This window comes from Globicephala melas, chromosome 10 (assembly GCF_963455315.2).
Source record: "Globicephala melas chromosome 10, mGloMel1.2, whole genome shotgun sequence".
Classification (NCBI taxonomy): Eukaryota; Metazoa; Chordata; class Mammalia; order Artiodactyla; family Delphinidae; genus Globicephala; species Globicephala melas.
Window position 1 is genome coordinate 58,640,441 of NC_083323.1, and position 22,439 is coordinate 58,662,879.

Below are 22,439 nucleotides of genomic sequence, written 5' to 3' on the forward strand. Positions count from 1 at the left end.
TTGTTATTATGAGAATTAAATGAGATAAGGAATATGAAGGCTTTTTAAACTGTCAGTCCCATGATAAAGTTATTATTAATGAAGTTTTGAAGTAGAGAACTGATGGTAAGATCATGGAATAACCGGGAGAGACCAGATATATGCCTCTCAAAAGACCTCAACAAGATGGTGTTAATTTTCTTGGTGTGTTTACCATGGCCAGGATCTTGCAAATAACCCCACAGGGTCAGACATCTGGTTTTGTCAGCACAGAGAGGAGATCTTGGGGTCAGACTCATATTAGTCAAGCTCACAAGACTTGCATAAACCAGAATATATAAACTATAGTGTCAATTTACCAATTTACACATACTACATCTGCCATGAGAAACAGAATACTTGGGTCAGCACAACCAGCCCTCTACCTTCCCACAAACATTGCTCCTGATTTGGTTCACCAAATTATATTCAGAAGGTCTCTTGGTGAACATGCATGTTTCCCATGACTGCTGTAACAAATTGCCACAAACATGGTGACTTAAAACAGCCAAAACTTATGCTCTCACAGTTCTGGATCCCAGAAGTTCAAAATCAGTGTCACTGGATCAAAATCAAGGTGCAGCAAAGGAGCATTCCCCTCAGAGGCTGTAAGGGAGATTCTATTCCTGGCCTTTTCCAGCTTCTGGTGGTCGCCAGCATTCCTTAGCTTGTGACAGCATCCCTCCAGCCTCTGCCTCTGTCGTCGCACTGTCTTCTCTTATTTGTATGTGAAATCTTCCTTTCTCTCTGTTTTGTAAGGATACATCTGATTGCATTTAGTGCCCACTCAGATAATCCAAAATAATCTCCGCTTCTCAAAATGCTTAATTTAATCACATCTGCAAAGTCCTCCCCCACTTTTTTTTTTTTTTTTTTTTATAAGGTAATAAGTTCCAGGGATTCAGAGATGGATGTCTTTTTCGGGAGGCACATTTTTCAACCTACTGCAGGATGGAAATTGGGATTTGAAAAGTGAATTATACTACTAGAAGGACTGAAGGCATCAGACTACACTATGTGGTGCATTTACTTTCACAGTAGGAATGGCCTTGTCAAATGGCCTGAATACTCAAGTCTATTGCCAAGATTCATTTTCTCAATACAGTTCTTGGATGGCCATTGCCAGTGTCTGCTTCTGTGACTGCTATTTTTTAAAATAATTTTTAAAAAATTTAAAAAAACTTTGGCTGCGTTGGCCTTTCGTTGTGGCAAGCAGACTTTCTCTAGCTGCGGCGAGCAGGGGCTACTCTTTGTTGCAGCGCGCGGGCTTCTTGTTGTGGTGGCTTCTCTTGTTGCAGAGCACGGGCTCTAGGCTCGCGGGCTTCAGTAGTTGTGGCACACGGGCTCAGTAGTTGTGGCTCGTGGGCTGTAGAGCACTGGCTCAGTAGTTGTGGGGCACGGACTTAGTTGCTCTGCGGCATGTGGGATCTACCCAGACCAGGGCTTGAACCCGTGTCCCCTGAATTGGCAGGCGGATTCTTAACCAATGCACCACCAGGGAAGCCCCTGTGACTGCTTTTTAATGCCTCCATGACTAACAAAACTCCTTTCGATGGGCCTACTTTTTCTTTCCTCTTTTTCCTTTCTTTCTTTCTTCCTTTTTTTCCTTCTTCTTTTTCTTGCTTTCTTTTTTCTTTTTTTTGTCTTGCCTGGGAACTATTCTGTTTCTTTAATTGGAGGCCTTGCCTACCTCTGTTATGGTCCACTATCTGTCAATGTTTATAGTTTAATTTTTTTTTTTTTTCTTCACTGTGCAGCTTGCAGGGTCTTAGTTCCCCGACCAGGGATTGAACCTGGGCCACGGCAGTGAAAGCGTGGAATTCTAACCACTAAGCCACCAGGGAACTCCCCTAATTCATTTCTCTTTAAATTGAAGTATAACTGAACTACAGCACTATGTTAGTTCCAGGTGCACAAAATAGTTTCCATAGTTCTGTATGTTAGAAAATGATCACCACTATAGCATAATTTTAAAAAATTAATTAATTAATCTATTTGGCTGCTCCAGGTCTTAGTTGCGGTATGTGGGATCTTTGTTACTGAGTGCGGGATCTTCGTTGCAGCATGTGGGATCTTTCAGTTGCGGCCTGCGGGATCTAGTTCCCTGACCAGGGATCGAACCCAGGCCCCCTGCATTGGGAGCAAGAAGTCTTAACCACTGGACCTCCAGGGAAGTCCCATTAGCATGTTGAACTTTTCTTGTTTAAATTGCTATGTGGTTTCTCTTTCCTGGTTGGACCTGGACTGATACAATAACTCATCAGAACTATCAGGCAAGGACTTTAAAGGAGCTATTATAACGATTCTGAATGAAGTAAAGAAAAATATGCTCATAATAAGTGGAAAAATAGAAAATAGCAGAAGACTAGAAACTATAAAAAAGTGCCAAATGAAAATTCTAGAACTGAAAAATACAGTATTTGAAATTTAAAAATCACTGAATGGACTTAATAGCAGTTTGGAGATAGGAAAAATTCAGTGAACTTGAAGATAGTTCAAGAGAAATGATCCAGTGTGAAGAATATAGAGAAAAAGAAAAGACTGAAAAATGTGAACAGAACTTCAGAAACCTATAATGTCAGAAATCTAATATACATTTATTTAATTGGAGTCACAGGAGAGGAAAGGGAGAATGGGGTAGAAAACTCTGTGAAGAAATAATGGCTGAACACTTCCCGAATTTGGTGAAAGACATAAATTTTCAGATCAAAGAAGCTCAGCAACGGTTAGTGGAAATGTAACTTGGTCAGCCACAGCGAAAAACATTATGGAGATTCCTCAAAAAACTAAAAATAGAACTACCATGCTACCCAGCAATTCCATGCTTAGGTATATATATATGCACCCCAATGTTCATAGCAGCACTATTTGCCATAGCCAAGATGTGGAAGCACGGCTTCCCTGGTGGCGCAGTGGTTGAGAGTCCGCCTGCCGAGGCAGGGGATGCAGGTTCGTGCCCCGGTCCGAGAAGATCCCACATGCCGCGGAGCGGCTAAGCCCGTGAGCCATGGCCGCTGAGCCTGCGCGTCCGGAGCCTGTGCTCGGCAGCGGGAGAGGCCACAGCAGTGAGAGGCCCGCGTAACGCGAAAAAAAAAAAAAAAAAAAAGATGTGGAAGCAACCTAAGGGTCCATCAACAGATGAATGGATAATGAAGATGTGCATATATATGTATACACACACACACACACACAATGGAATACTACTCAGCCATAAAAAGAAATTTTGCCATTTGCAACAACATAGATGGACTTGGAGGGTATTATGCTAAGTGAAATAAATCAGACCAAGAAAGACAAATATATCACTTACTTGTGGAATCTAAAAAAATAAAACTAGTGAATATAGCAAAAAAGAAACAGACTCACAGATATAGAGAACTAACTAGTGGTTACAAGTGGGGAGAGGAAAGAAGGGAGGGGCAAGATATGGATAGGGGATTAAGAGGTACATATTACTTTGCATAAAATAAATAAGTGGGACTTCCCTGGTGGTCCAGTAGGTAAGACTCCGTGCTCCCAATGCAGGGGGCCCGGGTTTGATCCCTGGTTGGGGAACTAGATCCTGCATGCATGACGCAACTAAGAGTTCTCATGCTGCAACTAAAAGATCTCGCATGCTGCAAGTAAGAGCTGGTGCAGCCAAAATAAACAAATATTTTAAAAAATAAATAGGACGTCCCTGGTGGCGCAGTGGTTGAGAACCCGCCTGCCAATGCAGGGGACACGGGTTCGAGCCCTTGTCCCGGAAGATTCCACATGCCGCGGAGCAACTAAGCCCGTGTGCCACAGCTACTGAGCCTGTGCTCTGGAGCCCGCAAGCCGCAACTACTGAAGCAAGCCCGCACACCTAGAGCCCATGCTCAGCAACAAGAGAAGCCACTGCAATGAGAAGCCTGCGCACCGCAATGAAAAGTAGCCCCCTCTCGTTGCAACTAGAGAAAGCCCGCAGCAACAAAGACCCAACAAAACCAAAAATAAATAAATTTTAAAAATAAATAAAATAAAAAAAGAAGCTCAGGGACTTCCCTGGCGGCACAGTGGTTAAGAATCCTCCTGCCAATGCACGGGACACGGGCTTGAGCCCTGCTCCCGGAAGATCCCACATGCCGCAGAGCAACTAAGGCATTGCGCCACAACTACTGAGCCTGCGCTCTAGAGCCAGCGAGCCACAATTACTGAGCCCATGTGCCACGACTACTGAAGCCCGCGTGCCCAGAGCCCATGCTCTGTAAGAAGAGAAGCCACTAGGTTGAGAAGCCCGCGCACTGCAGCGAACCACATTTAAGCACGTCACAGTCAAACTGTTGAAAACCAAAAATTAGAGGCAATCTTGAAAGCAGTTTGAGAAAAATGACACGTTACTATATAGAGGACCAATGATTTTTTTTTTTTTTTCTTTTTGGCTGCGTTGGGTCTTTGCTGCTGAGCGTGGGCTTTTTCCAGATGCGGTGAGCGGGGGCTACTCTTTGTTACGGTGCACGTGTTTCTCATTGCGGTACCTTCTCGTGTTGCGGAGCACGGGGCTCTAGGTGCGTGGGCTTCAGTAGTTGTGTCTTGCGGTCTCTTCAGCACAGGCTCAGTAGTTGTGGCACACAGGCTTAGTTGCTCCGCGGCAGGTGGGATCTTCCCGGACCAGGGCTTGAACCCGTGTCACCTGCATTGGTAGGCAGATTCTTAACCACTGCACCACCAGGGAAGTCCAGGACCAATGATTTGAATTACCATGGGTTTCTCAACAGAAACTGTGGAGATCAGCAGACAGTTTAAAGTACTCAAAGGAAAAAAAAGAAACCTATTGACATAGAATTCTATATTTAGTTTTACATGGCATAAACATGGCTGCTGGAAGTCACCCATTTGACCCTGTGGAAGGGGGACAGAGAAGGGGTAATCATTGTGAGATGGACAAATACCCTGAGGAAGTAACCACCACAGTTATGTACATACACCTCTACCCTCTACATACTCATTTTCATGATCTATCTGGGAATTTTGTCAGAAAAGGTTTTTTCCCCCGGGGTTTATGATATACTTTATTTAAAAAAATTTTTTTTTTTTTGGCTGCATTGGGTCTTCATTGATTCTCGCAGGCTTTCTCTAGTTGTGACGAGCGGGGGCTACTCTTCACTGCGGTGCGCAGGCTTCTCATTGCCATGGCTTTTCTTGTTGTGGAGCACAGGCTCTAGGCACTCTGGCTTCAGTAGTTGTGGCACGTGGGCTCAGTAGTTGTTGCTCGCAGGCTCTAGAGCGCAGGCTCAGTGGTTGTGGTGCATGGGCTTAGTTGCTTCTCGGCATGTGGGATCTTCCTGGACCAGGGCTCCAACCCGTGTGCCCTGCACTGGTAGGCGGATTCTTAGCCACTGCACCACCAGGGAAAGCCCCTATTTTTTAAATTTTTATTGGGGTATAGTTGATTTACAATGTTGTGTTAGTTTCAGGTTTACAACAAAGTGAACCTGTTATACATACATATATCCACTCTTTTTTAGATTCTTTTCCCATATAGGCCATTACAGAGTATTGAGTAGAGTTCCCTGTGCTATACAGTAGATCCTTATTAGTTCTTTATTTTATATATAGTAGTGTGTATGTGTCAATTGGCAGGAAAGTTTAAAAAGCGCTGACAGAGTCAATAAGTAAAGCAATGAACGACAGCTGAATACTCATTCCTTGTATTTGTCTAGTCAGAAAAGCAACTTTCAATTTGCCTTCAATACATGACCTTAATCTAAGCTGGGTTTGGTTTCCTGTGCTTCTTCAGCTCCCCAACCTGACTGCCCTTTTCTCTTGCTTCTCTTTTACACTCTTTTTGCCACTGGCCACTACCATTGGCCTCACATTGGCCTCTTGCCAACCAGTTCTTTCTGATCTTATTGATCACCATGGCTACTCTGGTCAGTGGCCAGCCTTACTTTGTGGCCAGCGATCAACTGGATAGTTTTCCACCTGTTCCAGCTTTTGGTTTTCAAAGATCTCTCTGATTTTTCCTCCCAGTGTGCTTCCTTCCCATCAAAATCTGGCTTCCTTTTTGAAAGTAGGCAGATAGTTATGTATCATCCCAATTTTTTATAACATAGAAGCATCACTCCTGTGATAACACACATGTGCACACACACACACACTAGGGGTCTTACAAAACTGGGTAACAGGCAAGCGCACATTTGTAGGAATAGCTTCTGTATAAAAAAAAAATCTGAGAATACAGTCTTCCTTAGGATCAATGGTCTTCTTTCTCAGCTATCTTTTCCCATTTCCCTTTTCAGAAACTTCCTTCACAGCTGAGGAGTGGTGCTCCCTATGCCAAAGCAGCTCCAACTCAGGCTGGAATATGGTGTCTCTGTCACTTTTAAGTCCTTGAGCTCTTTTGTCCTCACTCTGTGCAGGATATACTTGTAATGTGTCAATGCTTCCCCCATTGTCAAACTAATGAGTTCACTACAGAGCAAAAACAAAACTACACTGGTGAACACCCACTATTTTTCTGAAGTAAGTTAGGGGCAAAACAGGGGATGCAGAAGAGAACTGTCTCCCTACATATCCCCTCCACCCAGGTCAAGGGCAGCCTTCTCACCCCAACATCCCTCTCCTCCGCAGTTGCTGCCCTGACAGAAAACAGAGAAACTTGTGTCTTTCCCAAGGTCTCCGTCCCACATCTAGTTACTACCTTCTTCAAAAGGGGAAGTCAGTGTTGAACTCCTTCCCTGGCTAACCCCCTATCAAACACTTTTGCCAACACCAAAGGGAGCCAAATGTGGCTTTTCCAGGCCCATGACAGTCCCCAAACATTGCGGCAGACCTGGGGTCACAGAGTGAGGACAGAAGGCCAAATTGCTCCCCAACATCCCACTTCACTTGGGAAAATCAATAAAGATCAGTTTGGGTTTTGTTAAGGAAAAGGCTGCCATTCCCAGAAGGAGGAAAAATCCTTTGTGTTACCATCATTTCCTTATCATCCCAGATGCTGAAAGAACACTTACACTCATTCCTCTACTCCCTTCCTTATTTCAGATGCTAGAATTTATCCTCTCATGCAGCCCTTTGGCACTGTGCTGGGTAATGGGACCACCAGCAGAAGCCTCCAGCATCTCCAGGGGAGTCCTGTGGGATAACACCTTTGTATGTGGATTGGAGAAGGGGAGCAGACCTTGGTCTCCCCAACACTTGACAGGAACCTAAGAGCTCAGGGATTTGAGTCTGATGTCCTCTCAACCGAGCCAGTTTAGCCTAGTGCCTGTGCGGGTGGGAGGGAATGCCAGAAAGTGTTTGTAATGGGGGTTGAGGAAGTTTGGGGTATCCTGGGAACAGAATATGCTGGCCCAGGCCTGAGCCATCCCCAAGCCCCTCCCACTTCCCGGTTAGTAACCAGATCCAGCTGTGCACAGTCCTGGCCATCGCTTCCCATCTGGCTTCTAGGAACTCATAACTAATTAAAGGAGTGTGTGTGTTTTTTGGGGGAGGGGTCCTCTTAAAAACAGAGGTTTCCAAGATAACAACTTGGCGAGAACTCAATCCCATTCAGCCAGGCAAACTGCCCTCTCTCCTGACCCCCTCAGGGCCCTGAGGGGAAAACAGGCCAGAGGCTGACACTATATTTCTCCCACGTTTCTCTAGATCAAGAGCAGTATCTAGGCCAGCCCTAACTTGGTTACACCCTACGTTTTTCTCACCTCCAGTTTCCAGTTTCAGACCCCAGACTTGCTCTTTATATACCAGAATGTCCAGCCCTCCAGGTGACCCCGTTAGGGTGAGGATGCTGTCAGAGGGGGGCGGGTGATGATTCGGAGATTGGCTTCTCCTGGGCTTAGAGACCTCTGCCAACCTTTGCCCTTCACCCACAGCCCCATAGCTCCTGAACATGAGAAAATACTCTCAGAATCTTACCTACTTCCTGCCGCTACAGTTTAAAATATTTTAATTAAAAATATTTCTATACAAACTCTTCTCCCACAATCTGTGGGCAGAGAGGGAAAGCAGTTTGCAGGATGGGAGCAAGCCCGCCAAAGAACCCAGGAGTTATTTCTCTCAGACTCAAGTTCTCTGGGGCAGGCAGACCGCATGTCCTAACCCTTCGCACACATTCACACATGTCCCCCAGTGAGAGATGACAAATTCAGAGGGAAAAAGAGCTGGGTCAGCTCGGCTCAGGGGGTGGGGACTGGCGGAAATGGAGGTCATTATGCCGTTATGGGAACAGTTAGTCATGCAGTCTTGCACACATGCCCAGCTTGCAGTTCCTGGCTCTAAGGGGTTTGTTTGGGGGCCTGTGGAAACTCTTGGGAGACTGCGAAGATCATAGCTTGGGCCTGAGGCTCTGCTGCTTCTTCCTAGCTGTGTGACCCAAAGTAACCTGTTAGAGACTCAGTCTCCTTTTCCATAGAAGGTGATAATACCAGCCCACAGGGCTGTTGTCGAGAGTTAAATGAGATAAACTATTTGGCAAATTTTACTGTTTCACTCTGTTCTTTCCCTGGCTCCTTAGTGTCTAGAATGTGGCTCCGAGGCCAGCGTGAGAGCCCACCCTTTACCTTTTATAATAACCATTATCTCTCTCACTAACGTACTAACATACACTCCTAAGCATTATTCCCCCACCCCCGCTTTTTTTTGTTGTTGTTGTTGCTATATGAGGTGCCCAAGGGGAGGGAGTAATCTGCTATCACATTCATCTTACTTTACTCCTTTCCCTTTCCCCACACCCTTCTCAGCTCCTGTCCCTCCCCCACTATGCTCACTACTTCCTTTCACTTTCTGTCTCATCCCACCCACAGTCTCCATCCAGGGGCTGAGGCTGGGCTGGCAGAGCTGGAGCTGAACTCTGAGCCACTGACAGTTCCAAGTAAATGCATCAAAATATTACTAGTGGTTTTCTTCTGGGTAGAATTTACTGGTGGTTTTCATTCTCTTCCTTGCTTATTTTGGTATTTTCCAAATTTACTATAATGAGCAATGGATATCTTATTCAGAAAAAAAAGAAATAGAAGGCTTCCCTGGTGGTGCAGTGGATAAGAATCCGCCTGCCAATGCAGGGGACACAGGTTCAATCCCTGGTCCAGGAAGATCCCACATGCCACGGAGCAACTAAGCCCGTGCGCCACAACAACTGAGCCTGTGCTCTAGAGCCTGCAAGCCACAACTACTGAGCCCGCGCACCTAGAGCCCGTGCTCCACAACAAGAGAAGCCACCACAATGAGAAGCCCGTGCATCGCAACAAAGAGTAGCCCCTGCTCGCCACAACTAGAGAAAGCCCACGTGCAGCCACGAGGACCCAACACAGCCAAAAGTAAATAAAATAAAAATGTTTAAAAAAGAAAAAAAATAGAGAAGACTTTAATCAGAAAAAAATATATAATTTTCAATTGGCCCATGTCCTCTTCTCAAAAGAAGAGGGATTGAGGGATGGAGGGGTGGAAAGAGGAAGAGAAGGGCAGGGCTGAGAAAAGCCCTGCAGGGGGCTGAATGGAGCTGGTTCCCAAGCTTCCTCGTTTCCTGGGGGCAGCAGCCTTGATCATGGTCTCAGTCACGGCCTCTGTTACTCATCAGTCAGAGGCTATGTCCTTGCTTGCCTGTCACTGGCCATTTGGGACTTAGTCACTTTATTACTCAGTTGCGTGCTGAGTGGGTCAAGAGGACCAGCATCATTGAGGGCAACGATATGAGTCAGGAGGATCCCCCGCCTCCATCCTGGGGTGTGAAGGGTTCTCCTGTGGCCTGCCAGCCTTGCAGCCTGGGATGTGGGGAAGGGCTCAGAACTGGGGTCCCACTGAAAACATGAGTTCAGTAACCCCTTCCCCCATTCCTATCCCTACTTCCCTGTGCATTTGAATGGTATGTAAGTGTTGTGTGATGCACAGGTGATGGTGGAAACTTCAGTGGCTCCTAACCACTTAGAGAACAAAGCTCTAAGAGTCAGCTTGGTGCATGGAAAGAGTGCGGGTTAGGAGTTGGCAGAGGGATTTGAATATATGCCAGGCCAGTTAGGAGTTCCATGTCCTTAGTCAAGTTTCCCTCTCTGAATCTCCATTTCCTCTCTTTAAAAAATGGCCAGAGGGACTGCCCTGGTGGTGCAGTGGTTAAGACTCTGCCTGCCAATGCAGGGGGCCCGGGTTCAAGCCCTGGTCCGGGAAGATCCCACGTGCCGTGGAGCAACTAAGCCCGTGCGCCACAACTACTGAGCCTGCGCTCTAGAGCCCCCGAGCCACAACTACTGAGCCCATGTGCCACAACTACTGAAGCCCGTGCTCCTAGAGCCCATGCTCCACAACAAGAGAAGCCACCACAATGAGAAGCCCATGCACTGCAACAAAGAGCAGCCCCCACTCACCACAACTAGAGAAAGCCCATGTGCAGCAACGAAGACCCAACACAGCCATAAATAAATAAATTAATTAATTAAAAAAAAGAATAATTCCTCCCTCATAGGAGGATAGTGAGAATTAAATGAGATAATATATGAATCACCTAACACAAAGTAGTTCTTTAACTGTAAGGTTTTCTTTTCTTTCTTACATAGTATTCAAGACCGTCTCTAAACTCTGGCTCCCAGCCACTCTCCCAGCCTGGTCATTCATTTGACAGACATATTAAGCAGCACCCGAAGCACTGACCTAGCCTGGGGTAGGAACGAAGCACAGCCTCAGAACCTCTCACTGGGTACAGCTGGCTTTTTTCCCCTCTGCACTTTTGCTCAAGACCTGCACTGTCCCTGTTCCCCAGGACTCTTTTACTCCATTCAACTCATAGCCAGCCTTCACAGCCCAGCTCAAAGCCTGCCTCCTCTGCGAGCCTTCCCACAGCCCCATGGCCCTCAGGCTGGGGCACCCCCTGCCTGGCACTCTGGTTCCCCTCATTTCAGGTGCTTGTGTTGGTCTCACCCTATCTGTAATGTCCCTGCAGGCAGGCTCTGGCCCTTTATTTCCTTGTATCCTTGTTATCCCTCCCCGCAACCCACACATTCCAGGTACATTAAATGCTTGAAATGATGACTTTTTTTTTTTTTTTTTGCGGTACGCAGGCCTCTCACTGCTGTGGCCTCTCCTGTTGCGGAGCACAGACTCCGGACGCACAGGCTCAGTGGCCATGGCTCACGGGCCCAGCCGCTCTGCGGCACGTGGGATCTTCCCGGACCGGGGCACGAACCTGTGTCCCCTGCATCAGCAGGCGGACTCTCAACCACTGCGCCACCAGGGAAGCCCGAAATGATGACTTTTTATTAAAGCAGACACAAGCAGGTTTCAAGAGCATCTGAATTCCCAACTTGGTTTTGGATGCAAAGAAACTGAGATCTCATCCTTCATTCCTTCACCTGAAACCCAAGCACCTAAGCAACTTGCTTCCTACCTCTTAGTTTTATTATTATTTTTCCTATCCTAGAGCAGACAGGGAGACATGAAGGTTGCAGACGAGGGGTTTGCTACCCAAGGGTCACTGGGGCACAGGAATGTCCAGCTTCAGAGGATGGCCATGGTCCCTATCCCTAGTCTTTGCAGATATTCTGCCTCTGATCCTGCCAGGATACCCACCCACAGGACAATATGGAAAGTCTTTCGGTCTCCAGCAGAGGACCCTGGGGGATAGGGTTGGAGGCTCTTCTTGACTTCCGCTCTCTGGCAGGGCAGAGGTTAATGGTGAATTGCAACACATCTCTGGGCTGAGTCACCTCCTACTGACGCTCCCCCCAATTGCCCTCCTCTGAAGTTTTATGAAGAGGACCAGAGACTAGAGAGTGAAAAGAACTGAAGGGAAGAGACCCCCACCTAGCCCTGCTCCCCCAGGCTCCCAGAAATCTCAGGGCAGAGGGCACAAACAGCCTCTGGAGCTCTTGCTTGGTGGGACCATGAACTGGCAGCGGCTGTGGCTGGGCTTCCTACTCCCCATGACAGTCTCGTGCTGGGCCCTGGGGCCTGGAGAGAGGGAGGCAGCAGTGGTGAGTGCCCTGGGAAGGTCAGACCCAGGCTGGGGGAGGGATGGAGGAACTGCTCCATGGTCCCATCCAAGCCTCCCTTCTGACCTACAACTGCCTTCCTTTCCCTTCCTTCCTCTATTCCATGATCCACCCCTACCCATCTCCACTCCTTCCCCTTTTTCCTCCCCTAACGTGCCTCTCCTTTAGTCCTTCCACGTCTGTCCCCTCCTGTCCTTATGGGCTGTTAGGTCACTTAGAGCTTCACCCAGAGACTAACCTCCTTTTATTCTGCTGACCCCTACCCTCATCATAGGATTACTTGTTGCAATACGGGTACCTACAGAAGCCTCTAGAAGGACCTGATGACTTCAGGCCAGAAGATATCATAGAAGCTCTGAGGTGAGAGGTCATAAGGTGCATGCCTTCAGGGTCAAGGTCACAAGGTCTCCTTTCTCTCTTCTAAACCCTTTCAGTCCCCAGGCCCACCTCTGCTTAACCCAGGTCCACGCTGGGGATCTAGGGAATGGGTGGTGGGGCCTGGGGTGAGATGGGGATTCAAAGATGAGGGCACAGTCATTGGATCTTCCTAGGCCCTAAGCACTTCTTTGGAGGCTCCATGCCATGTTATATCCAAAATACTATTATTTGGTCACATTCCACATGAAGTATAATTTATATGTAAAACTGTGAGTTGAGTTGGAGCTGAGTTGTTGACATGATGTTGCCTTTCGTAAACATTTAATATGGGATTTATTTATTTCTATTTTGAAGTTTTCATATTTTGGATCTAATGGGTCATTTTTCTTTCTGCTCTCAGATATGTTCCCAGGCCCTTGAAAAGTCACAGTACCTGCGGCGCCTGATGGATGAAATTGCCCCAGAGCAGGCTGGGCTGGGAGGGACGGGTCCAGCCAGGAGGGGAGAAAGCAAAGGGAGGACAGGCCCTCAGGTGGCAGCAGTGGTGGGAGAGTCTCCAGAGCAGGAGGCAGGACACTTACCTAGATCAGAAGGAGGTTAGAAATTGCAGTAGAGGAAGAAGGCAACGCCAGATGGCACTTTACCCAAATAAGAGCATGAACACAGGAGGTGAAGCTGGAGTATTTCCTTTATGCAGAACAGGAAGTCCCAATTATGAGGACTGGATCCTGGAGTGATCCCATCAGCTTCAGAGCTTTTGGGCCATTCTCAGCCACCACCTTGGGCAGCAGGGGGCCAAAGAGCTATCCCCAGTTCTCAGTCATTCCAGATGCCCCTTCCCTGCTGGATCCATCCCTCTCCCTCTTTCTAGAGCTTTTCAGGAAGCATCTGAGCTGCCAGTCTCAGGTCAGCTAGATGACACCACGAGGGCCCGTATGAGGCAGCCCCGTTGTGGTCTGGAGGACCCCTTCAACCAGAAGACCTTTAAATACCTGCTGCTGGGTGAGGGCTGAGCCTGGGAAAGGGAGGGAGAGGAGGGGTTGGCATGGCTGTGGAGCACAGGTGGCACTGAGACAGCCTGGATGAGCTCAGTGTTGAATGGATGGTCACCTGGTTATTAACTGATCATCACTTGCCTGGAGGGGTTGTTTCACAGCTTTGCTAAGGGAGTGCCCAGACTCAGGGGAACTCTTCGGAGCTGGCAAAAGTATCTGTGCTTCTAATCTATTTTCTGGTCCAATTAACCAGGCCGCTGGAGAAAGAAGCACCTGACCTTCCGCATCTTGAACCTGCCCTCCACCCTCCCATCCTACACAGCCCGGGCAGCCCTGCTTCAAGCCTTCCAGTACTGGAACAATGTGGCTCCCTTGACCTTCCGGGAGGTGAAGGCTGGCTGGGCTGATATCCGCCTCTCCTTCCATGGCCGCCAAAGCCCATACTGCTCCAGTACCTTTGATGGGCCTGGTAGGCACCAGCTCTCAACTCTCACTTCACAGACCTCTGTCCCCTTGAGTCAGTGACTCTGGAACCTTAATGTCAGGCCACCCCCATGCTCAACTGTACCCTACACTCTCTAACCACCTTCTAATATTCCCTTGGGGAGCAGCATGTCACCTCCCTGGGGCCTTACCAAGCCTCTTCTTTGAAGCTTATGCCTTCTTTGTTGGTTTAAGTTCCTCTGCTCAAGGCATACCTCAAAGAGGACAGGGCCAGAGATGACAGAGTGGCTGGGAGGTAAAGGGACAGAGTGATGGGCATCCCTGAGAGAACGGAGTGATGACAGCGGAATCTGAACGGAGTGAGAGGTATCCAAGAGACAGTGAATATACATGGGGGAATTTTAAGGGAATGGAGTAATTGGAGTTTATAACAGGCAGGGGATGCTCCACCCTAGGAGACTCTGACCTCCTTCCTGTCTACCTTTGCCTTTGTCCAGGGCGGGTCCTGGCCCATGCCGACATCCCAGAGCTGGGCAGTGTGCACTTTGATGAAGATGAGCTCTGGACTGAAGAGACCTACCGGGGGGTGAACCTGCGCATCATTGCAGCCCACGAACTGGGCCACGCCCTGGGGCTTGGGCACTCCCGATACACCCAGGCCCTCATGGCCCCTGTCTATGCTGGCTACCGGCCCCACTTCAAGCTGCACCCGGATGATGTGGCTGGGATCCAGGCTCTCTATGGTCAGTCCTTTCCCCTAGTGATCGTGAAGGTCAGTCTGACCAGTATCTCTTCAGGCATGAAGAGACAGGTCTAATCTTCATGGAGGGAAATGGCTTGGCTTCTTTCTCTTCCTCCTGCCCAGTTACTTGGCCTTCTTCATTTTCAGGAGCTGTTTTTCTTTCCTTTTTTTTTTGGCCTTGCCACATGGCTTGTGGGATCTCAGTTCCCCAACCAGGGATTGAACCCAGGCCACGAGGCCGCTGCAGTGGAAGCCCGGAATCCTAACCACTAGGCCACTAGGGAACTCCCAAGAGCTGTTTTTCTGACACTTCCAGGTCTAATCTTTCTGCCAGAGCTCTCTCCCCTCATACCTGTTCTAGGGGATGAAGAATGAACATTCCAGCAAACCCCCTTCTCCCTTTCTAGTGCCTCTCAAAACTAAAAACATGTCTTCTGCTGATATCAATATGATCTTTCCTCCCACCAAGGAAAGCTCTCTAGGTTTCCCTTTTCCTCTCTATGGGACCTCTGAGCTGAACTTACAGTAGAAGAGTGGGGAGGCCAGTGCCTTCTCTCCCTGAGCAGGATTATGTTACCTTGCAGGCAAGAAAAGCCCAGAGACAGAGGATGAGGAAGAAGAGACGGAGCTCCCCACTGTACCCCAAGTGCCCACAGAACCCAGTCCCATGCCAGACCCCTGCAGTGGTGAACTGGACGCCATGATGCTGGGTAAGACCCTTCTCCTCTAGGCTGTAGGCAGGCAGTGGGGTGGCCTGCTGACCTTGACATGGGAGTGACATTGGACCTCGGCGTGAGCAATGGCAGTTTACCACCAGACAGGGGTTGGTGGCCATGGAAGGAGGCATGTGGTATGGGGAGGGAGGATTCAGAACCAAATTAAAGGTGGGCCAGGCTGGAATTTACCTCTGCTGCCACCCTATGAGGGCCACTAAAAATATCTGGAAATACAGCAGGATGGAGAAAACAGTCTTAACTGGAATGTCTATTAGAGAGGGTGTTATACCCACATGGAAGTACAACTTGGAAGCCACCCGGGGGAGGAGGGGAGGTCCCCAAGGGGGAGCAGCTACCTGCAGGGCTTTTGTTTTGTTTTGTTGGGCCAGGGCTGATTTGCTGTGAACAATAAAGGAGAGGCTGAACACTGGGTCCTCCTTCTCTGCCCTTAATCTTCTCTCTGAATTAAAGTTGAATGAATTTTTGAGAAATCAGCCTGTGAGAGGACAGCAAATGATTAGTCTGCCTGAGATACCCACAAGTCTTTATTTGACCTCTGCCTTTCTTTTTTTTTTTTTTTTTTTTTGCTTTACGCGGGCCTCTCACTGCTGTGGCCTCTCCCGCTGCGGAGCACAGGCTCCGGATGTGCAGGCTCAGAGGCCATGGCTCACGGGCCCAGCTGCTCCGCGGCATGTGGGATCCTCCTGGACCGGGGCACAAACCCGCGTACCCTGCATCGGCAGGTGGACTCTCAACCACTGCGCCACCAGGGAAGCCCGACCCCTGTCTTTTTGACTTGTTGACACGCTTATGCTCTCAGGGCCCCGAGGGAAGACCTACGCTTTCAAGGGAAACTACGTGTGGACCGTGACAGATTCAGGGCTGGGTCCCTTGTTCCAAGTGTCTGCCCTTTGGGAGGGGCTCCCAGGAAACCTGGATGCTGCTGTCTACTCTCCTCGGACGCAATGGATTCACTTCTTTAAGGGTGAGGGGACTAGTTTACAGTGTGTTACCTGAGGAGGGCCTATAATCAGAGAATCCATAAAAGGAGGGAGGGATGAGAAGTTTCTGAGACGGTGGAATGGAGGAACTGAAAGCTATCACCTGGCGACAGAGGTGTCTTGTTCTTTCCTTACATGCTCTCAGGAGACAAGGTGTGGCGCTACGTTAATTTCAAGATGTCTCCTGGCTTCCCTAAGAAGCTGAATAGGGTAGAACCCAACCTGGATGCTGCTCTCTATTGGCCTCTCAACAAAAAGGTGTTCCTCTTTAAGGTATGAAGTTCAAAGCAAGGGCAAATCCCTTCTTAGGAGGGGCGGGCTACCTCACACGGAGAAGCAGACTTGCTCTTGAAGGGAGTTCTTCTGCAGCTGCTGTGGGCTGAGGGTAGACCTCTGGGGGGTCCCTAAGCTCTCTTCTCATCCTCCTTTTCTCCCTGTCTGCCCCACACCTAGGGTTCCCGTTACTGGCAGTGGGACGAGCTGGCCCAAACTGATTTCAGCCGCTACCCCAAACCAACCAAGCGGTTGTTTACAGGAGTGCCAGACCAGCCCTCAGGTGCCATGAGTTGGCGGGATGGCCGCGTCTACTTCTTTAAGGGAAAACAGTACTGGAGCCTCAATCGACAGCTTCGAGTAGAGAAAGGCTATCCCAGAGATATCGCCCACAACTGGATGCACTGTGGTCCCCAGACCCCAGACACCACCCCATCAGATGGGGACACCACTTCCTCAGCCACAGGAACAACCTTGGATAACACTTCCTTGGCCATAGATATCACATCACTTTGAACACTGACCACTCAGCCAGAGATACGATCTTGGACATTACCCCCTCAGTCACAGCCTCCACCACCCTTTTATTCCGTGGCAACGTCACCCTCCCAGAGATCTAAGACCTCAATCAAACGTCTGCTGCAGCACGAGCATGAACCATGGACCTCACGCCTCTAAATGTCCCAGCCCCAGCCACCACTCCCCTGTATTCTTTCCCTCCTGGGCAGTGACTCTCTAACTCAGCCCCCAAATCCATCCATTTCTTCCCCGTCTACTCTCTGGAGGACATTGGTAGAGGAAAGGCAGCCATTAGGCCTTTAGCTGACAGGAGGCCACAACTGGGAAAGCCTGGGTCCTGTTCTTCCTAGATAAAGTGCAAGAAAACAGCATAGCCAGTAAAATGAGCAACGGCTTTGTAATCCTTGAGAATCACATTTACTTGCTTATGACTTTGGGCAAGTTAATTAACCTCGTTAAGCCTTGGATTTCCCGTCTGCAAAATAAGGTTAATACCAATCCTGCAGGGTTGTTGCATTAAATGAAATACTATATGTGAAGTGCCTGGAGCATTTGTGCTTGATAAAGGTTAACTTCATGAGAGAGCAGTGAACAACTCTTCCTCTGGCTGTGCGTGTGCAGCTCCTACGGTAGTCCAGTCTGATAAAGGTACCCTCATCAGATCTTTAAGGGACAGAGGACTTGTCAGTATGGCTAACCCTTTGTTCTGGGGTGCAAAGAAAGAAAAGAGCAGCAACAGTAGAGGCTGGACTCCCTGATTCAATGTTCAATGCCATTTTATTCACATGCTCCCGTGTTCTTCCTCCCTCCCATCATAACCCTGCTTCCCCGGGGCAGGGACATATCTTCCTTCATGCTGTCTGGGGAACCAGGGTACAGACTTTGGGCAGGAGAATCAGGGGTAGTGGAGAGTTAGAATGGGTTAGTGGCTGGGACAATGTTCTGGTTAAGGAGATTAGTGTCACCTATGATGAGAGGCAGAGAAGGCACTTGTCTTCCACGCAGCCCTGAAGACCAGGCTCCTTTGGGCAAAAGGGCAAGACTCTGGCATGTGGGCCAATGCTCTCTCCTTGGAGCAAGAAGCCAGCTTTGGGAGAAGGGGGGTGCTGAGCCAGGCACTGCCCTGTGGTCTTCCCCACATTAAGAAGAAGGGAAAGGGAAGCACCATGGAGGACAGTACCCCCAACTGAGGTAGGAGAAGGGGGCTTGAGCCTACGGGGTCCAGAGGGAAAGGCTAACCAGGAACCCAACTGCCCCCTAATGAGGGACCTGGGGATTAGGGACCCTTAAGCTCCTCTGTTGCCCTTCTCCCCATCAAAAAGCTATCAAGTGCTTTAGGAGGCTTCCTGATTTTCTTTAGGTCCTACAAAAACGAAACCCCTTATTTTACCATTGTGAGGCAAACTGAGGCGGGTATATAGAAGGCTATCTGGGTAACGGTCCTCCTTGGTTTGGTTTGGAGGGAATTAGGGAGTCAGTTACTTTAGGGACCAGAGCACCTCTATTATTGGACAGAGGTATGTACTCATATTTCCATTCGTCTCCCTTCCCTACAAGATTCTTCTCTATCTGTACCTAAAACATATCCCTACAGGGCTGCTCTGGGTTGGAGCACAGATTCCATCCCCAAGAGGTGGGGAAGTTTGTGTTGGATCCTGTGGGCCCAGGCCCTGCCCACCTAGTGTTCCCAGGCCCTTGCTAGGGGTGAGGGCATCAGTGGAGGTTTAGGCTCAGGTCCGGGTGGAACCAGAAGGTGTGGTGAGGGGTACAGTGGAACCACAGTCAGAATCCAGGTCCAGGACAGTGTGGGGAGCTGTGGCCTGGGTGCCTGGTCCCAGCTGGCGCTCTCGAAGGCTCTGGAGATAGCTCTGGAGGGGCACAGGGCAGAGAGGGCAGAAGAAAGGGCCTGGGTCAGAGCCCCCCTCCACCCTGAGCATCCCCATGTGCCCTCTCTCCCATGCCCCTGAGCACCCCCTACCCCTCCACTCACTGGAGCCAGACTGTCAGCAGGGCTCCGGGCGCTGGGGTGGAGCGGGCGCCGGTAGCTGCCCTCACAGAGCCCCACCCCAGGGGAGGTCTGGTGCCACTTAGCCTCTTGCTGACGGATCCGAAGGAGTTGCAGATGCCTTCGCTGGTGGCTCAAGACCACTGCTTGGGAGGGGGCAATACAGACTCAGGGAGGCCTCTTTAGACTCTGAAACCCACCCCCAAATACACTCATACTCTAGAGAAACCCATTCAGTGTCCCTGTTACGTCTCTCTCAAATCTCATTCCCCCTCCAGTTATTCTAAAGAAAGTTTTCTTTGTAATCCTCCTACCCTTTCCTTCTGGACTTCCCTGACACCTTCCTTTTCTTCCATATCAGTCCCCAGTAACTCTTCCCTGCACCCCCCTCCCCCGACAATGACTCTTCTCATTCTTACCCAGAACTTTGGCTCCTCCAACTCTGTCTTCAAAGCCCTGCCCCATTCACCTTAGACACCTCTGCCTTTTGCCTCAAGTGGATTTTCCCCCTTCCCCTCCTCAAGTCTGGGAACCAGGGACAAGAGAAGGCACAGGTTGGCTGCTTTCTGTACCATGGCAGTAACTCACCATTGGTGTGGCCTCCACGTTCCTCATCCATGAGCTTCCACTGGGCCAGGGCCCCAAGGGCCCCCAGGGCTGGCCAGGTCCCCAGCAAGACCCAGCTATACCAGCAGAGAGGAGGCAAGGCTGGAAGTGCCTGCAAGCGCTGGCCCAGCCGACTGCCCAGTGCCAGCCCCTCCAGGAAGTAGTCAGCACAGGCCACCAGCACCGCAGCACCCAGCAGGGCTGTGCCCAGAACTGTGAATGGACGTGGCCACCGAAGTGTGAGCAGGGCTCCCAGCAGTGCCAGCCCCACCAGCCCCCCGGCCGGCACCCAGGCTGAAGGTGGTTGGTAGATGGGCTCAGTGCCCAGCAGGACCCCGGCGCCCAGGGTTAGGCCTAGCAGGAGACCAGTCAGGAAGAGACCGACACTGCGAACCAGCATGGTGACTAGGCCGCAGAGGAGTCCGATGCCTAGCGCAATGCCCGCGCTCACCTCCAGGCTCAGCTGTGTCTCTAGCACACGCTCCTTGTGGCACAGCAGGAAGATCACCAGGGCTCCTGATAGCAGGCCGGAGAGAAACATCACTGCCTTGAAGCAGCGGTAGCCTGGGAAGGGAGGCAGGAGGCACTGAGAGGCAGAAAGAGGTCTCCAGGGATGGCTCTGATGAATCAGGAGGGAGAGGAATGGCTGACCAGAGGAGCAGAAGGCAGGAGCAGCACACACAGGGACCTCAAGGCGAAGGGCAGAAAGGGATCATCTAGGGAGGGTAGGGACTTTTCAGGAACTGAGAGGGGATGGGAGAGCAAATCAGCAGGTAAGACGGTAAGACGGATGCATTGAGGGGAATAAGTACAGAAACAAGGTTTCGTCCTTCCAGGGATGGTAGACGGGAAGAAATCGGCACAGGCTGGTTCAGATTATTGCGGAAGGGTGAAGAAGCCTTAAGCATAGAGGGTAATTTGGGAATGGAATCCTGAGGTAGGAGGCAAGGCTCAGAGCTGGAGGGTGTGGGCATGGGGGATGAAAAAGAGCTGGCAAGAGCAGATCAGCCTCACTGAAGGTAGCATCCCCCGACAGAGGAGGAGAGGTGGCTCAGGAGCAAAGGAGAAAGTTGGCATCATCCTTGAGGGTGACGGTCTTGGGCAGCTGCCCCCCAGAACCCTGGCCCTGCCCTCACCGAAGCAGCAGTAGATGATTCCAAAGCAGCAGCAAAGAGCACACACCAGGGCGGGTGCCAATTCAGGATTGTCCTGGGGTTCCAAGACACATCTTGGGTCTGGAGGCTCTGGGAGTTGTTGATTAAAGGGCCTGGGGTCAGAGGTCATGGCCAGGGGCAGCAAGGCTTCCTCCATGGCCGAAGAGAAGGTGGTCACAGAGAGGGAGGTCAGTGTCAGCTCCTCTCATCCATCCATGAATGTCTTGAGGGGGCTGGGAAACCTGCAAGGGGGTAGGGGGCAGGAACTCAGGTGCCCATGAATCTTGAGGACTCTGTACCTCTATTTCTTTTAAAGAAAGGCCAATTTCAGGACGGAGCTTAGCCCTGCTGGGGTAACTGAAGAAACCTACAGGACCGGGTTAAGGGGAGCCAGCTGTCTCTTTATCACCCTCTGAAACAAGGACATTAAGTAGGACTTCAAATCTTATAAAGGTAATGAGTCTTTGTCCCCTGGCTTTTCAGGGTGGGGTGGGAGCAGTAGGAAGTCCTCGGTCTGTGGAGGGAGGGGCCCAGGGGTACTAGTGAGACTGGAGGCTAAAGACTCAGCAGCTTGTTCCAGCCGAAAAGAAAGCTTGCCCCATCTGCAGCTGGGACTCAAAATTATCACACTGAACTGGGAAGAATGGACTTAATAGAGGGGGGAGAAGGAGAAGGAAGGGGAGAGAATGAATCATGGTGGGGGTCTCCCGACAATTGCTCCAACCCAAGAGAAGGAAGAGGGGGAAAAATCAGACACCAAGAGTTTGAGACAAGAAATCAAGTAGAGACAGAAAGCCACACTTTATCAGGGTTTTGAAGCCTTGGCTTCAGGTGGAGGAGTTATTGGGGGAAGGGGCATTCAGCCACAGTCCAACTCCCACGATCCCCCACGGACTAAGCAGGCACCTTGCCCACAGACAACATCTCACATCCTGGTAGTATTTTGCTCCTCCCCTCAGGACACTGGTGGGACTTTTCCTACCTCCCCCTTTCCCCTGGGGTGTCAGGGCTGCCAGTGGGATATGATCTCAGTTCCTGAAAGGAGAACACCAAGGAGGAGGGGCTGGCAGTGGGGGCACTATGGGAGTGGGGTAGGGTGGGTGCAGGCACTTCCCTTCAGCTGTCTTCTTTTGGACATCAAGGTCTTAACAAGCAGGAGAGTTGGCTTGGGCAATCCCTGGGGTTTCTCTCCCCAATCCGCTTGGAAGTCTGGGGACTCTAAACAAGGAGAGGTTTGGGAGGGGGTGTTAACTACTCACCACCCTGTCAGGGCTGAGGAGAGGAGGGGGTAGATGTGCTTCCCTAGACCCCCAGCTGCATCCCTGCCTGGAGTCCTAGGCGTTCAGGCGGCTGTCGGGCGTGGGTACCCGTAGGGCCACTCTGTTCGTTGCCCCCTAAACTCTTGCAAGTCGTAGCCCAAGCCCCGTGAGCTAAAAGCAACCAGCTTGGGGGCGGGGTGGGGGTGGGGGTGGAGGAAGGGGACAGGGTGGGGGGGGTGACATCACGGGGCGGGACCCTCCAACTCTTTTCCCTGTGTGTGGGGGGACCCAGTTTGCCTACGGCTCTAGGCTGGGATCAGAGACCCCCTTCCATAGCAGGGAACGGTGTTGGGGGAGCCACAAGAGGTTTGGGGAAAGGTCTCTGAA

The 22,439-nt window shown here is 50.2% G+C and overlaps 2 protein-coding genes across 7 annotated transcripts in view; one reads left to right on the forward strand and one right to left on the reverse strand.

Moving 5' to 3' along the window:
- LOC115858625 (transmembrane protein 198-like) overlaps window positions 1–22,249 on the reverse strand; it is a 37,762-nt gene extending 15,513 nt beyond the window's left edge. The window contains exons 1-5 of one of the 5 annotated variants that reach the window (XM_030866709.3): window positions 22,053–22,249; window positions 20,776–21,035; window positions 19,622–20,203; window positions 19,019–19,176; window positions 17,787–18,896 (exon numbers count right to left, since the gene is read on the reverse strand). In XM_030866709.3, coding sequence (XP_030722569.1) covers window positions 18,759–18,896; window positions 19,019–19,176; window positions 19,622–20,203; window positions 20,776–20,950 — 1,053 coding nt within the window. In that variant the 5' untranslated portion in view covers window positions 20,951–21,035; window positions 22,053–22,249 and the 3' untranslated portion in view covers window positions 17,787–18,758. Of the gene's footprint in view, window positions 1–17,786; window positions 18,897–19,018; window positions 19,180–19,621; window positions 20,204–20,775; window positions 21,036–22,052 lie in introns of those variants that run through there. The other 4 variants (XM_030866708.3, XM_030866711.3, XM_030866713.3 and 1 more) reach the window with 4 other exon arrangements.
- Window positions 11,729–17,530, forward strand: MMP19 (matrix metallopeptidase 19). 2 transcript variants are annotated; one of them, XM_060306404.1, is made up of 9 exons: window positions 11,729–11,939; window positions 12,235–12,320; window positions 13,210–13,340; window positions 13,587–13,802; window positions 14,275–14,520; window positions 15,104–15,229; window positions 16,056–16,220; window positions 16,382–16,509; window positions 16,690–17,530. In XM_060306404.1, the coding sequence occupies exons 1-9, from the start codon at window positions 11,853–11,855 to the stop codon at window positions 17,023–17,025; spliced, it is 1,521 nt and encodes a 506-aa protein (XP_060162387.1). In that variant the 5' UTR covers window positions 11,729–11,852; the 3' UTR covers window positions 17,026–17,530. The 2 variants fall into 2 exon arrangements, with proteins under 2 accessions (XP_060162387.1, XP_060162388.1); XM_060306405.1 differs by lacking the exon at window positions 14,275–14,520.
- Window positions 22,250–22,439: the final 190 nt, after the last annotated feature.